The sequence below is a fragment of the Panthera leo genome, chromosome C1 (assembly GCF_018350215.1).
Source record: "Panthera leo isolate Ple1 chromosome C1, P.leo_Ple1_pat1.1, whole genome shotgun sequence".
Lineage (NCBI taxonomy): Eukaryota > Metazoa > Chordata > Mammalia > Carnivora > Felidae > Panthera > Panthera leo.
This window is the reverse complement of record NC_056686.1, coordinates 2849939-2865598: the sequence shown is the minus strand read 5'-3', so window position 1 is coordinate 2865598 and position 15660 is coordinate 2849939. Positions and strand designations below refer to the sequence as shown.

Sequence of the window (15660 nt, the reverse complement as noted above, 5' to 3'; positions counted from 1 at the left end):
CCAGGCCCACCACCTCCCCTGCCCTTCCCACGCCCAGCCTCCCAGGTGCCAGGAGGCCCCTGCACGTGCCCCGGGTCCCCGGGGCTCACATCCGACCGCAGACACCCCCGTCCCACCCGTCAGGCCTGGCCCACATGCCCCCATCTCCATCTGAGGTGGAATCCACACACCTGCTGTCCCCCGCCTGGGGACAGAGGCGCTGCAGGCCAGGGCCCCTCTGTGCCGCCCCTGGAGCACACTGGCTCCTCCCACGCACACGGCCTCCCAAGTGGAAAGGGGGAATGTGTGCTGCCAGGAAAGCGGGATCTCCCAGACAGACCGCCTTCTCATTACCGCCTCCTGCTCCCTCCAAGAGCCCAGCTTGCCCTGCGCTTAGCTCAGCTGCGCATGCGCAGGTGCCAGCCGTCCCGCACCCCCGCGGCCAGTCCTCCTCCCGCACGAGGATTTGCTTCCGCTCGACCAGCGCCCACTGTCACCCCGTGGCGGACCGGACCGTCCACGCCCGCAGGCGCACCCGCCTGAAGCAGCAAAACTGCCCTTTGCCTCCAGGGTCCTCCAAGCCCCTCCCCATCCCCGCTGGCCCAGCCCCTCAACATAGTCCCCGCTGCCTCCCCACGTGACCCGGCGCGCCTTCTTGTCAAGCCTCCACGCCTGCACCTCCACGGAGGACAAAGGTGATGGTCACTTCTGTGCTCATCCCTCTTGCTTCCTGGGAGCCCTGATTCAGGACCTCCTCCTCCTCCTCCTCCACCTCCTCTCTATCCTCCTTCTCCTCTCCCTTCCTCCTCCCTCCTCTCCATCTGCATCCTCCCCCTCCTCCTCGCAGTCCTCCTCCTCTCCTCCTCCTCTTCCTCCTCCTCCTCCACCTCCTCTCCATCCTCCCTCTCCTCCTTCCCCTTCCCCCTCCCTCCTGTCCCTCTCCATCCTCCCCCTCCTCCCTCCTCCTCCTCATCCACCCCCTCCTCCTTCCACTCCCTCCTCCTCCCCCTCCTCTCCATCTCCATCCTCCTCCTCCTCCCAGTCCTCCTCCTCCTCGCCCTCCTCCTTGTCCACCCCCTCCTCCTTCCCTCCCTCCTCCTCCTCCTCCTGTCCATCTCCATCTCCCCCCTCCTCCTCCCAGTCCTCCTCCTCCTCGCCCTCCTCCTCCCTCCTTGTCCACCCCCTCCTCCTTCCCCTCCCTCCTCCTCCTCCTCCTCTCCATCCTCCCTCTCCTCCTCCCAGTCCCCCTCCCCCTTCCTCCTCTCCATTCCCCCTCCTCCTCCTTCTCCCTCCTCCCTCCTCCTCTCCATCTTTGTTCTCCCCCTCCTCCTCTCAGTCCTCCTCCCCCTCTTCCTCCTTCCTCCTTCCCCTCTCTCCTCTCCTTCCTCCTCCCTCCTCCCAGTCCACCTCCCCTCTTCCCCCTCCCCTCCTCCTCTCCATCTCCATCCTTCCCCCCCTCCTTCCCCTTCCTCCTTTTCCCCCTCCTCCCCTTCCTCCCCTTCCTCCTTCTCCCACTCCTCCCTTACCTCCTCCTCCTCCCTCCTCCTCCTCCTCTCCATCTCCATCCTCCCTCTCCTCCTCCAAGTCCTCCTCCCCCTCTTCTTCCTCCCCCTCCTCTTCCCAGTCTTCCTCCTCCCCCTCCTTCTCCTCACCCTCCTCCTCCCTCCTCCTCCTCCTCCTCCTCTCCATCTCTGTCCTCCCCCTCCTCCCAGTCCTCCTCCTCCTCGCCCTCCTCTTCCCTTTTCCTTCTCCTCCTCCCTCCTCCTCCTCTCCATCTCCGTCCTCCCCCCTTCCTCCCTCTCCCACTCCACCCTTACCTCCTCCCCCTCCCTCCTCCTATTCCTCCCTCCTCCCTCCCCTCCTCCTTCTCCCCTCCTGTTCTGTGAGATGCTCCAGGTTTCCATGGGATGACCCTCCTGGTTTCCTCCTCCATAGACATCCCTCCTTGTGCTTTGGGGACCCTCTGGGGCCCTGTCCTCTGTCCCTGTCCCCCTTTCATGCCATCCACACTCCCTCCAGGTGATCTCAACTATCCACAGGACCTCTGACAGCACACAGACTCCCACAGGCCAGACCTTCCCCCAGCTGCACACACACAAGTCCACGGACATCCCCCCTTGACAGCTGATGCAAAGGCTGCAGGGAAGCAGGGCCCAGGGGGCCGCTGGCCGCCCTCTCCAGTCTGCACCCACCCCAGCTCAGGCACCACTTATGTTGAAGGCACAAGCTCCGACCACACACCTGGGAAGCCCTGTAGATTGTTCTCTTTCCCTCGTGTCACCCACCCGAGTCCTCAGCAAGTGCCATGCACCCTCCTGTTCCCCCCCTGAGCCGGACTCCCACCCCACTCTCTCCTGGAGCCTCACGGCTTCAGGAGCATCCACAGGCCAGGCCACTCCTTGTTCACCCCACAATCACCCCCACAATGGCCTCCAAGCACATGAAGACCGTGCCGCTGCCCAACCTCTACCTCCCCTGCCCCCGGCCACGTGGCCCCACGCCCCAGCCCCCCAGTATTTGCCACACTCGGTCCACCTCAGTTCCTGGCCACCACCCTCCTTTTCCCTCCCACCTCCTCCTCCCACCATCTGGTCTCCACTAAAGCATCAGCTCCCTGCCATGCCCTGCAGGTACCCTCCCCGTGCACACGGGCACCTGAAGTGGTTCCTATGTCTCCACGTGAGCGTCCATCTGTCTGCTGCCCCCAGAGGGGACAGGGGCTGTGAGTTGTCTTCTCGTGTAACCGCAGTGCCTGCCACATAGTAGGTGCTCGGAACATCTCAGATGGATGAGTGAGTGAATGATGGATGGACTTTCAGGGTCCAAGGCCAACCAGAGGTCAGGCACTTTGATCTCTGAACTGTTTGTCAAGCTCAATTCATACAAAGCTTTTTATACAAATGGAGGTTCCGTTTTCTCCAAGCCCCAGTGGCTCCCAGGGCCTCTGAGCAGCCCCAGCCTCGTGAAGGGGAGTGGGGGTGAGGGTTGGGTCACTGGCCTCCCCAGACCCGCCCTCCACCTTCTCTAGCAGCACCAGGACTGGGGACAGTTGGGGGGTCTGCAGTTCTCCCAGCTTCTGGAGGAAACCCCATGGCACGGCCGACCCCCAGCCCCTCCTGGATTGCAGGTACCCCATGGAACATATACGTCCACGTCCTAACCCCCAGAGCTTGTGAATGCGGCCTGATTTGGAAAAAAGAACTTTGCAGATGCAATGACATCAAGGATCTCAAGATGAGACCATCCTGGATGCTCAGGGTGTGGGCCCTGATCCAACGGCTGGTGTCTTCATAAGAGGAGAGACACAGACACAGAGGGAAGATGCCGTATGGAGACAGAGGCAGAGGCTGGAGGGGAGCACCGCAGCCGCCACCAGCTGGAAGAGGCAGGAGCGATGCAGCCCCCGCCAGCCTCTGCCCTCTAGATTGTGAGGGATCAAGTGTCCATTGTTTCAAACTCCCACCTTGTGTCAATTCGCTGCCTCGGCCCCAGGACGCTCACAGGCAGACACAAGCTGGTCCTTTCGTGCACGGCGTGCAGGTGCAGGTGAGGGCACGGCCACCCGTCTCCAGGGGTGGGATGAAAACAGAGATTCTTGGGGGGGGCAGCACCTAGGAATGTGGGGGGCACTCTCGGTTGTCACAGTGGCTGACATTAGTTGCGTGGGGCCAGGACGCTACCTGCCTTGCGTGTACGGGACAGACGTGCTCACCCACGGCCGGTGCTGTTCCGTGGAACTCCGAACGTCCTTCTGTTCACTCCTGCTATAAATGCTCTGAGCCCAGAAAGCCTCCTTCTGTTCCATGTGCAGACCCAGAGTATTTTCTGCACAGTTTTAATAAGCACCGAAGTTTCCAAGAACACAACCACCATGGACATCAAAAGAAGGCTGTGTTATTTTTTTTTTGTTCCAAATGTTGCCGGGAGCGCTCACCGTTTCGAAAAGTCACCTGCCCCCTGTGCCCAGATGACATACCTGTCTTAGCTTGACTGGCCCTCAAGTTCCTGGTGATGCCACATGGGGGTGCGGGGTCAGCCTCTGACTCCCTCACCATGAAGACGTGCACAGACCAGCATTATCATATATCACTTCATATATCCTCTATGTCTCTGTGAAGGCATTACCTGAGTTTAGAGGACCCTCAGTTTCAGGAGCTTATACTTTCTCTGAAAAGGTGCCCTGAAAGTGAGCAAAAAGGAGCATTACCAACATGCTTTGTAAACTGGGGCCCTCGGTCCGGAAGGGCGGGGAGTTGGCTCTAGAGTGCCAGCCTTTCTGCCCCACTCCACAGACGATGCTGATTTTCCCCTGCTGTCAGAGGTGGGAACAGGGAAGGGGACCCAGGCGTGGATCTCAGAGGCCCTGCCTTCGGCCCCAAGACACATCCATGGAGTCCTGGCTGGGGCCCGAGCTGCCAGACTGTCCAGAATGGGAGACCACACAGTGGGGGCATCTGATATTTCCACCCACGTGGCATGGGCTCTGCTGATGGGCAGGCCTCCCTGGAACTTCTAGAAGGTTCCTTCATCACGGCACCTCATATATGGGCCAAGAACTTGGGAGTGGATAAGGCAGTCAGCTTCCTCTTGGACTCAGGCCCCCACTCAGGACGCCCTGAGGCTTCAGGCAGCAGAGCTGTGTGCTGAGGTGAGGCCCTCGGCAGCACGGAAAGGGCCCCGGCTCCCCTCCCTGAGCGTCAGCCCCAGTGCCTCCCGAGAGCAGTTTGGAGAACACGGAGAACGAAGCACAAGTCTGGCAACAGGCTCCATTACAGGCACGTGTGCAGGGGACACTGCAGAGAAGCCAGCCGGCCCCTGGCAAAGGACGTGCTGACTGGCGCCCCAGCAGCCAGCCCTCCCCTAGGCCGGGACCCCGGACACGGTGCCCCCACAAGCCACACGTGGAGGCTGCTGACCTGGGTTCTGCTGATGGTTTCCCTGGTGGGTCCAACTGCCTAAATCCTTCTGGGACAGAGACAGGTCATGAACTGGCCAGGAACCTGCAGGTCCCAAACCTTCCCCTTCGGGGGATGCTGAAGGAGACAGTAGGAGTGGTTCTTCCCCAGCACAACGCAGCCCCCCACGCAGCCCCAGACCAAGGGGCCTGTGCATGCCCGGGGTCCCAGCTTTCCACGTGGCTGAACTCAGTCACATCTCAGAAGGACCTTTCGAGGTGGGAGCCAGCACCCCCCGAGGTCACAGGGCATGGCCAGTGATGGTGGACAGCTGGGGTCTGGGTCAGGCCTGGGTCAAGGCAGGGCTTCTCCCCTGAGCACCAGCCTCACCCCCTACACGTCCCACGCACAGTCACCTCGGCAGACACCCCACTTCCCCTTTCGAAACAGACTGGGCATCCCTGCTACTGACGGAAAGTTCTGGAAAGGAAACTTAATCCTCTATTATTGCTGATCATCACCTCCTAGCAACAGACTCTAAGGCCAAGGTTCACTGAACCACACTGAAAGCCAAGACCAGAGGCCTGTCTTCTCGTCTGACCATATGGCATGTCCACCACGCGTCTGCCCATGACCTTGGCTGAGCCTCCAGAACCAGGCAATGACCTCTGGGGCACACTGGAGCTCACCTGCTGCAAGGGTGAGAGCCGTGCTTCTCCCAGCAAGTTTGCGCACGTGGGGCTTTTCAAGTCGGACACCCCTCCACTCCTGGGTGGGCTGGGTGACTTCTCCCACTCAGGGAAAGGTGGCTTCCCACCCTCCCAACTGGCAGCTGGGAAATCCTGGCCGCCCCCGCCCCGCCGACCCCAGCGCTTGCCACGCATGGGAACTGCTGGGCTCATTGCCTGGAGCTCGCCAGCCTTTTCCCTTAGCTGATGACACAAGGGCGGCGGGGAGGGGAGGTGGGGGGGGGGTGGGGCGGGCAGAGCGTGTCAAGACCATTTTCCTAGCTGTGGGCAGAAGGAACACAGGGCTTCGAACGTTCTTATGGCCCTTCAGAGCTGGAAGTCAGCCCTCAAGCATTTTATCGTCCAGTGTCCCATCCAGATGTGAAAAGACTGAGTTACAGGTCACCTGCTGGGCTGCCTCTGCCATGCAGGCCTCTGGGCTTCCAGGAGCTCTGGTCTCCAGCCCGTGCTCTGCGTCGTAACCTGCCCTTCCTGGTGTCCTGCCCAGGCATGCATTCCGGGTCAGTCAGGACCAGCCTCATTCACTCTCCAGGAAACCCAGCGGGGGCCCTTGCCACCAGGACCGGCCCCCTCCTCCTTCACTGGGTTTCCAGACTAACTGCAATTGTCTAAGCCAGGGCTTTCTAACGTCTCCGCTCCTGTCCTTCGCTGTCATTTCTCTCTTGTGCAAGCTTGTGTCCTTCCCTGTCTGACTTTCCCAAATAGATTTTAAACTCCTTGAAAAGACAGCAAGGGACCAGGCTTTCTATCCCCTCGCGCCTCCCCCCGCCCCGAAGAGCAGTATTTCATATCAACCAAGTACGGAGCTGACAGTTCCCTGCGCGGCAGATCAGAAGCCAGAAATTCCAAAACCGGTCCTCTCCACATCGTCAAATAATTCTAAAAATAATGTTCTGTCTAATATTTAATCTCTACGCTTAGAATCATTCCCCTGTGAGTGGATGAAAACCATAAATTCAATCCACCGTATATCAAACGGGTCTGTTATCACTCCAGTGTTTAGCGAAGTGCCTGATAGAAGGAAGACACGTCCTGCATGGGGGTGTCACCTGCAGCCCCCCAGGACCTGAGTAGCCAGCATCCCACCCACCACCCTTAGGGGAGACCGGTGTCCAGGTGCAGGGGTGTCAGCTCAGGCCTCTTCCTGTAGCTCTCGGGGGCCAGGAGGAGGAAGCCGGCCCTGGGCAGTTGAACGCGGCAGCTCCCGCAGAGAAAGGGCACCGGGGCAGGCACCGCAGTCCCCCAAGAGCTCAAGAGGCTTCCTGACCCCTAACTTGTTCCAGGGAGGAGGAGGAGGCTCTGGGGGAAACACAGAAGCAGAGGAAGCCCTGAATGCAGTCAGATGGAGCATGACAGGGAAAGGAGAGGAAGCCGGTGATAGAGTCACCTCCAGAAGATCCCGAGGCTTGCCTCAATGAGCCGGAGGTCAGTTATCCACACGGTGCGAACACAGCTTTGCTCAGCCAAAGCAGAGGCGTGCTCAGGGAGGCTGGACGGGCACAGAGAGCCATTGGCAGACACACGCGGTCCTACCTGGGCCACAACAGGTGGCCCCGCAAAACCACGGTGCATCCACTCCAAAGCCCGCGTCAGACCCTGAAGCCCAGCCTCGCGCGTTGCAGGGTGTGGGGTGTTCAGCGAGCTCCAGGCGCTCATTCGTTCGTGGATGCTCTTATCCCAATTAAGCCGCTCAAAACTTTTGAAGTTCATGAGTCATTTGCTTCAAATATCTTTAAATTAAGGACGGATTCACTTCCCTGGTAGCAAACACCCAGCAAGTTAATTAAAAGGGGCTCAGCATTTAAACCACCATCATTGCTTTAAACAGAAGGAGAGGAGCACGTCTCTCCCACCACAGCGGCTCACGACTCCCTTCCACATCCATCCAGGTATTTAGAAGGTATTTCCCAGCATGACACTTGCTCTGCTGTCCAGGTCAGCTGACCATCAGTGTGAGGGAAGGTGACACCAGCTGGTCCCTTGTGCTTACAGTCAGACACACCTAAAGGACACCAAAGGCCCCTGGTGACAAGGACAAAGCAACTTGGAAATCATCCCCACAAACGCATGAGTGAATTCCAACGTAAAAATTACCAGGCAGAGCTGCCATGACACCTGAGCCATCTCGTCCTTGAGCTGCTGGCTGTCACAAATACGTGATTGATCCAAATGGACACAGATCTTTTTTTATTTTTTTTAAAAAAAATTTTTTTTTTAACGTTTATTTATTTTTGAGACAGAGAGAGACAGAGCATGAACAGGTGAGGAGCAGAGAGAGAGGGAGACACAGAATCTGAAACAGGCTCCAGGCTCTGAGCTGTCAGCACAGAGCCCGACGCGGGGCTCGAACTCACGGACCGTGAGATCATGACCTGAGCTGAAGTCGGACGCTTAACCGACCAAGCCACCCAGGCGCCCCCAAATGGACACAGATCTTAAATGACAATGGAGACCTTACTGGGCTTGTTGGCCCCTCCTGGGTGATGCACCTTCAAGAGCTATGAACATGGGCACTGGGGAAGCACTGGATATATCTGAGCAGGCTGGAAAATCTCAGGTCCGGGTGCCAGCAGGAAGGTCTAGCAACATCAGGTCCAGGAACTCAGAGTACTAGCTGGATGCCAAGCACCCACAGCCCAGGAGACCCACAGTGGGCAAGTGCAATAACCAAAATCAGGTGGCTTGAATTCCCCACAACTCCCTTTACGAGTTGTAAGATTAAAGCCCAGGAAATGGCTTCGTGTTTTTCTCGCAGGAGACTTGGTGATTCTGGACTCAGAACATGACCAGCAAGAGAGCTGTCTCAGGAAGATGGCACTTCGCCGTGGGGATCCCTCCTCTGTTGACCTCAAGTGAACTTCTGCCCCATCTGACACTCACCCTCTGCCAGCACCATGTGAGGCTGAAGCTGAATGCCTCGGTGAACCTGAGCCAGGTGATTTTCCATCCCAAGCAGTTCCTAGCTAGTGCCATCTATGCCTCTGCAAAGAGCACCAAGGTCAGGGATGAGGATGTGGGACCTCATCTAATGACCTCATCAAATGACCCCAGAATGGAGCAGTAAATGTTGCAGCAAACTGGTGATAGCAAATCGTCACAAGGATAGCAATCATGATTCCCATCACTGTCACCATCACCACCATCACCACCACCATCATCATCATGACCACCATCACCATAAGCATGAGCATCATCAGCATCACCAGCACCACCACTATCATTATTACCACCACCATCACCACCATCATAACCAGCACTACCATCATCAGAATCATCATCATCATCATTATCACCACCATCATTATCACTACCACCACCACTGCCACCACCATCATCACCACCATCATCACCACAACCATGAGCATCATCACCATGACCATCATCATCATCATCACCACCATCATTATCACCATCATCACCACCACCATCATCATCACCAACATCACCATCACCATGATCATCATCACCATGACCATCATCATCACCATCATCACCAATATCACCAACATCACCAACAGCACCACCACCACCATCACCACCACTATAACCATCATCACCATGACCATCATCATCATCATCATCACCATCATCACCACCACCACCATCATCATCACCATCATCACCACCATCATCATCATCATCATCACCATCATTACCACCATCATCATCATCACCATCATCACCACCACTAGGACCATCATCATCATCACCATCATCACCATCATCACCATTATCACCAACATCACCAACATCACCACCATCACCACCACCATGAGCATCATCACCATGACCATCATCATCATCATCACCACCATCATTATCACCATCATCACCACCATCATCATCATCACCAACATCACCATGACCATCATCATCACCATCATCACCAATATCACCAACATCACCACCATCACCACCACCACCATCACCACCACTATAACCATCATCACCATGACCATCATCACCATGACATCATCATCATCATCATCATCACCATCATCACCATCATCACCACCATCATCATCATCACCATCATTACCACCATCATCATTATCATCACCATCATCACCATCATTACCAACATCACCAATATCACCACCACCACCGTCACCACCACCATGACCATCGTCACCATGACCATCATCATTACCACCACCACCATCACAACCACCATCCTCACCACCACCATGACCATCATCAACATAATCACCACCATCATCACCACCATCACCACCATCACCACCACCACCACCATCATCACCACCACCATCATCACCATCATCACCACCACCATCGTCATCATCACCACCACCATGACCATCATCATCACCATCATCACCATCACCATCACCACCACCATCACCACCACCACCATCATCACCACCACCATGACCACCATCATCACCAACATCACCACCATCACCACCACCATCATCACCACCACCATGACCATCATCATCATCATCATCACCACCACCATCATCACCATCATCACCACCACCATCGTCATCATCACCACCACCATGACCATCATCATCACCATCATCACCATCACCACTACCATCACCACCATCACCATGACCACCATCATCACCAACATCACCACCATCACCACCACCACCACCATCATCACCACCACCATGACCATCATCATCACCATCATCACCACTATCATCATCACCAACACCACCATCATCATCATCGTCATCACCATCATTACCACCATCATCATCATTATCATCACCATCATCACCACCACTAGGACCATCAACACCATGACCATCATCATCATCATCATCATCACCATCATCACCATCATCACCATCACCACCATCATTATCACCATCATATAACAGCAACATACATGTAATGAGCAACTACCATATGCCAAGTACTGACCACCTGGCATACACTATCTCACTTAACCTTTATAACATTATAAGATGGCTAATTCTATAACTCCCACTGAGGTACAGAGAAGATAAGCAAGTTGCCCAAGTTCACACAGCTAACTGGAGATGAAGCCAGGAATTTGAAGGCAGACGCTCTTACTCCCTATGCTAAACCTAGGAGAGGCTTCCCACTCTCTTCACTTACAGGGTGATCCCGGGAGAGGGACTGTTTGACGATGCCATTCTATGTAATGTTAGCTCCTGAGGGATTTCAGAGTGCCCCAAATCTCCAGCCATCTGCTGTTCTATGCCCACCGATATCTATATTCTGGATAGGCAGGCAAATGTAACTTTCCCTTTCTAAACATCTCTCTACAGAAGCAAAAAGAAAAACTCACAACTCCCCCAAACCTGATTCCAAAGACGCCCCTTGGGCCAACGGAACTGACCTGACAAATTCTTCACATCGCTTCTCCAAACCTTAATTCTCCCCATTGCGATACCCTCAGCAGTGAGTGGGCAGAGCTGGGAGTGTCTGAGATGAGAAGATCCCCATGTCCCTGGCAGCCTGTTTGCCCTTGACACTTGCCAGCTTCTCCTTGGAGGTACTCTTGCTGGGTATAGAAACACCTGGAGTGTGGGCAGGGTTCTGAGTTTGTGCTTGGTGTTGACGCACTGAATCTCATGACAATCATTTGGAAGAGATGTTTCTAAACTTCAATTTTCCTGGTGAAGAAAATGCTGCCAAGAGAGACGAGAACTTCCCCCACGGTCACACAGCTCCATGCAGCAAACCCCAGATTCATGGGCGATCTGAGGTCTGGACGCACATATCGCTAATTGTGCCCGGCACGCACAGTCTCCCGGGCCACAGCTCTGGGACCCCCAAGACCACCCTTGCAGCCTGAATTCTTCCTGAGAAGCGCGAGCAGCTGTCATGTTCCACAAAGAGTCAGGAGCCCAGGCCCACATCTGGTGCCTGCCAGGACAAGGGGATTCACAGGGTTCCCGCCTGGGCTCTCCGTGCCTGGCCTTGGGCCACTTACACAGGACCAGCTGGACCATAACACACCCAGTTCGAGGCATCACCTCAGCACTTCCTGTCTTGCCTTGTTTGGCCGGGATGCTGAGGCCGCTGGCACCCCTTCTCAGCATCCTGCATCACTTCCCAGAATTCACATTTCTCTGCACTAAAAGCAAACACACATATTCCCCCTCCCTTGAAATCTGTTTTGCTAAACAAATTAATCTAGCACCAGATTATATTATGAAGAACCATAAATCTTTTCCAAGATAAGCATCTGTCGATTTGGATTAGTAACATCCAGTGTACTGTGAATTAATTTGGTGAGCCTTCTGATGCTGTCCCGAGCATTTAACTTTTAGTGGTAACAAATGTAATTTGGAATCAATGGCAACACGTGTTCTCAGCCGTGCCTCTGCGGTAAGTGACGTAAGTAAACGCAGGCAGCACCGCCTTCTGTTATGAGGATGGCTTGTGAATCTACTGAGGTAAAAACAAATGCTTTGTAAACCGCTTTTGGGCACCCAGCACAGACATGACGAACTGCGGGCTGCATGTCTGTAGTGACTGGGCAAAGGCAGCCCAGGAGATGGCCTGTGACAGCCTGCAGACCTTGTCCCGCAGTGCTCTGAGCCCACAGCCTGCGTCCCCGGGGCCCGGCCCCGGCCCCTGGCTTTGAGACGGAGATGGGTCTCCTGCTTTCATAGATATGTTGCTCTCTAGGAAAGAATTGCTCAGAATAAAACTTGCAGTTCTCTCGACCAGGTGAAGGCAGGAAGTAGGTCAGGGAACAAAAGCCACCCACTCCGTGAAAACCTGTGCAACTCCCGACCAAGGCCAGAGCTACAAGAAAACCACCAATGCTGCCGACGGACCCCGAGGAGCGATACCCTTCTGCCCCCTGGGTCCTGAGAGTGCTTGCGTGGGGCCTGCGGAGCCCAAGCACTTAGGATGTGGAGAGGCAAAGAAACGGGGGCCTGGAGGAGGCCACATCACCCTCACCCCTTCGTGCTGACACCCTGCAGTTTGCATCCTGTTTTATGAACCAAAAAGTACCACCGTTGGCCCAGGAGGTGTGTGGGCAGATCTGACCTGTGAACACCCTGGTCCCGGTGGGTGTGGGGCCGTGGCCCCCACAGAGGCAGAGGGAGCTGGAGGCAGGTAGGAACACAGGGTCCCGGACTCTGCACTCTCCCTCAGCGGGCCAGGAAGCTGAGTGCATGTCTGACCCTGTGGACAAGCTGTGGCCTGGGAGGTTCTCAAGGGCTACGCCTTTAGAAGCAACTGGAAGAGGAGGCACAGGAGGAGAACGAAAAACAAAACCACGCTGCGGTAGATACTTGAAGGCCAAGAAATGGTAACCGTCCATATGCACTGAGGGTAAACGGAGGCAGGAGAACCAGAGCCGTGCCTCCTGACCCCCATCCCCCAGACACCTGCTAAGCCGTCTCCAGGGAAAAGATGCTCCCCAACCCGAATCAGTGTGCAGGACCTCAGCGGATACCGCAGGAAGACCTTCCTTACACCTGACCTCAATCTCTTCTGCTGTTTAAAGTGGTCCCTAACTCCGGGCCAGTCTCGCAGCCACCCCTCCACAGGGCTGCACCCTTGAGGGTTTTTGAAGACTCCAAACGTCCCCGATCCCATCAGCAAGTGTGCCCGCATCTCACCCCCAGGCTGGCCCGGAAGTCAGGTCCTCTGCCATTGGGGAAGATGTGGCTCTGTGCCTGGCAGGGTTTGGATGCCCTTAACACAGGCAAGGAAGGCACAACGTCCCCTTCGGGGCCACCACTAAGGAGAGACCCTCTACCGTCCCCCTTCGACCAGCCGGAACAGCGTGGCTACAGGACAACCCTTCTTTGCAGGACACACAAGTCCACGGACACGCATGCCCCCTCCGTCCCCAAGGCTGCCACCTGACTGTCAACGCTGCCATTGTTTTCGGTTCTGCCGCTCAGAGATGGGGAGTCCCGCCAAGTCGTGTCACCCAGGCCGAGGTGGGCATCCCTCGGAAGCCACACCCCCGGGGTGCCCTCCTCCCTACCCACCCCGGACCGAGCCCCAACCAGAAAAGAGGTGGCTGTACCTGAGGTCTCCCCCAGAATTCTTGGGGGCTTGACGTCTTCGCCATTGTCTTTGCTGGGACTGGTGGAAGGCTCCGTTGTGCTAGCCCCAGCCGGGATCCTATTCCTCGGGCCCGGGGGCTCGGTGGCCCCCTTAGTCTGCAGCGTCATGGAGGTGGCCGTGGTGGCCGTGGCGGCGGTGGTGGCGATGGCCACGGTCGTCTTCCGTGTCTGTGAGATGGAAGCCGTGGTGGGGCCGTAAAGGCCTGGAAATGTGTTGGACTCCGGGGCCTCCTCCTCCCCCGTGGGTCCCCAGGCGATGAACTCCGTCTCGGTGGTGGGCCTGCTGCCCCGGAAGTCAAAGCCGTTGAAGCCGGCCCCCTGCACGTGCCTTTTCCCCCTCCGCAGGAGGGCCTGCTGGTCCGTGCCGGCCGCGCCACCCGCCGTGGGCGACGGGGCCGCGGCGGAGGAGGAGCCGAGGGAAGGGCTGGATCCGGCCGCGGCCGGGGGCTTGGCGAGCCCGCCTCTGGGCACCAGGGCGGCCACCTGGTCCCTGGGTCTGTGCGCCCGTTTGGCGCGCGGGCTGGGCATCTGGCCGTGGCTGCGCTCCACGCGGGCCGGGCGCGGGCTCCACACGGGCACGGAGATGCGTGCCGCCTGTCCGCTCTTCAAACTCCACAGCCGGGGCGGCCGCTGCGGTGGCCGGGGCAGCAGCCGGAAGTCGGGGCCCGGGCCCAGGGACTCACACGAGGGCAGATCCATGGCGAGCTGAAACATGGCTATAAGTATCCACGCATGGCTTCCTATGGAGCAGCCCGGCCAGCGGATGCACATGGAACTGCGTGGAAAAGAGAGAGCAGTGTCAGCAGGGGGCTCGGGGCTCTGCCGGCCGTCCCTCCGCCCCCACCACGATGGGGAAAGAGCGCTGACCCTAACCGCAAGAGGGAAACCCAAACGCTCCGTCCGGGGACTCCGCAGCCCTGCTCAAGGGCCATCTCTCGAGCGGCATCTTAGAGGCTCGGCCGCCACGCGCCTGCTCCCGGGATTCGGCTGCCCCGCCTGCACCGCACCTGTCTACCCGGGAGCGTGCAGCCCACGCGGCAGGCCGGCCGCGACCGCGCAAAGAAAGGGAGGCTCAAAACCCCCAGCTCAGCTGGCAAGATGACCTCAAAGACCGCCCGTTCCCCACTTGGTTTTTGCCCAGATTAAAACGGAGACACCGAGGGGCGCGAGGTAGGAGAATGGCAGCGCTGGGGGCTCGGTCTGCCCCTCGGGTCACGCAGGTTACAGGCCCGGGGCAGGTGTCTCTGAGCACACATCCTGCCCCTCCTGAGGCCTGGGGACAGGGGCGCTCGTGGTGGGGATGAGCCAGGGGGGCTCACGGGAGTTCACAGGGGGCACGGAGGCCCAGCATCTACTGAGCCCCTAACCGGCACCGTGGTCCGCGACCCCGGCCCCCCCCCCCCCCCATCGCAGGCAAATGTGCGTGTCTTAAAGCAGCCTGTGGTCTCGGAGGCTGTACGCTGGGAAAACTTATTTCTGGATTCGGTTCAGAAAAAATGAGATCTGCTGTGGATAAGCTGGAAGTTTATCGATGCACCAACTCGGCCCAAGTGCCATTCTGGTGACATCTCGGCTTCCCCTATTTATCTTCAGCACAGGGACCCTTTGAAACCCCAGCGCCCACCCCCTGAGCGCCAGGAAGGCTGTGGGAAGGGCACACCCCACGCCACCGGGGATGGCGGACGGGGTTGCGGGGACGGTGAAGCCAGGTGGGGGCACGGGCGTCAGGTGAGCACCCAGAGCACAGCGACAGGCACACGGAGGGTCTGGGGGCCCCGGGCCCATGCCCCCTCCCCCACCGGCTCAGACAATTGAGGGCCAGGCACAGGCGCCATTCAAAGTCAGTACTTGTCGCCAGCCTCACGTGCAAACTCTGACACGGCTCCAGAAGTTGAGTGACCGCTGTGGGCGGGGGCGGTGAGGGCGTCCGGTGTGCTAAGCCGCCAGCAGGAAAAGCTGCTCAAGACCAGCCCCGTAGAAGAAACAGCTCACGGT

At 57.5% G+C, this 15660-nt stretch overlaps 1 protein-coding gene across 1 annotated transcript in view; it reads right to left on the bottom strand.

The window, feature by feature from the left end:
* AJAP1 (adherens junctions associated protein 1) overlaps positions 1-15450 on the bottom strand; it is a 56494-nt gene extending 41044 nt beyond the window's left edge. The window contains exons 1-2 of the mRNA XM_042953285.1: positions 15290-15450; positions 13626-14440 (exon numbers count right to left, since the gene is read on the bottom strand). Coding sequence (XP_042809219.1) covers positions 13626-14440; positions 15290-15450 — 976 coding nt within the window. The remainder of the gene's footprint in view (positions 1-13625; positions 14441-15289) is intronic.
* Between the last annotated feature and the right edge of the window lie 210 nt (positions 15451-15660).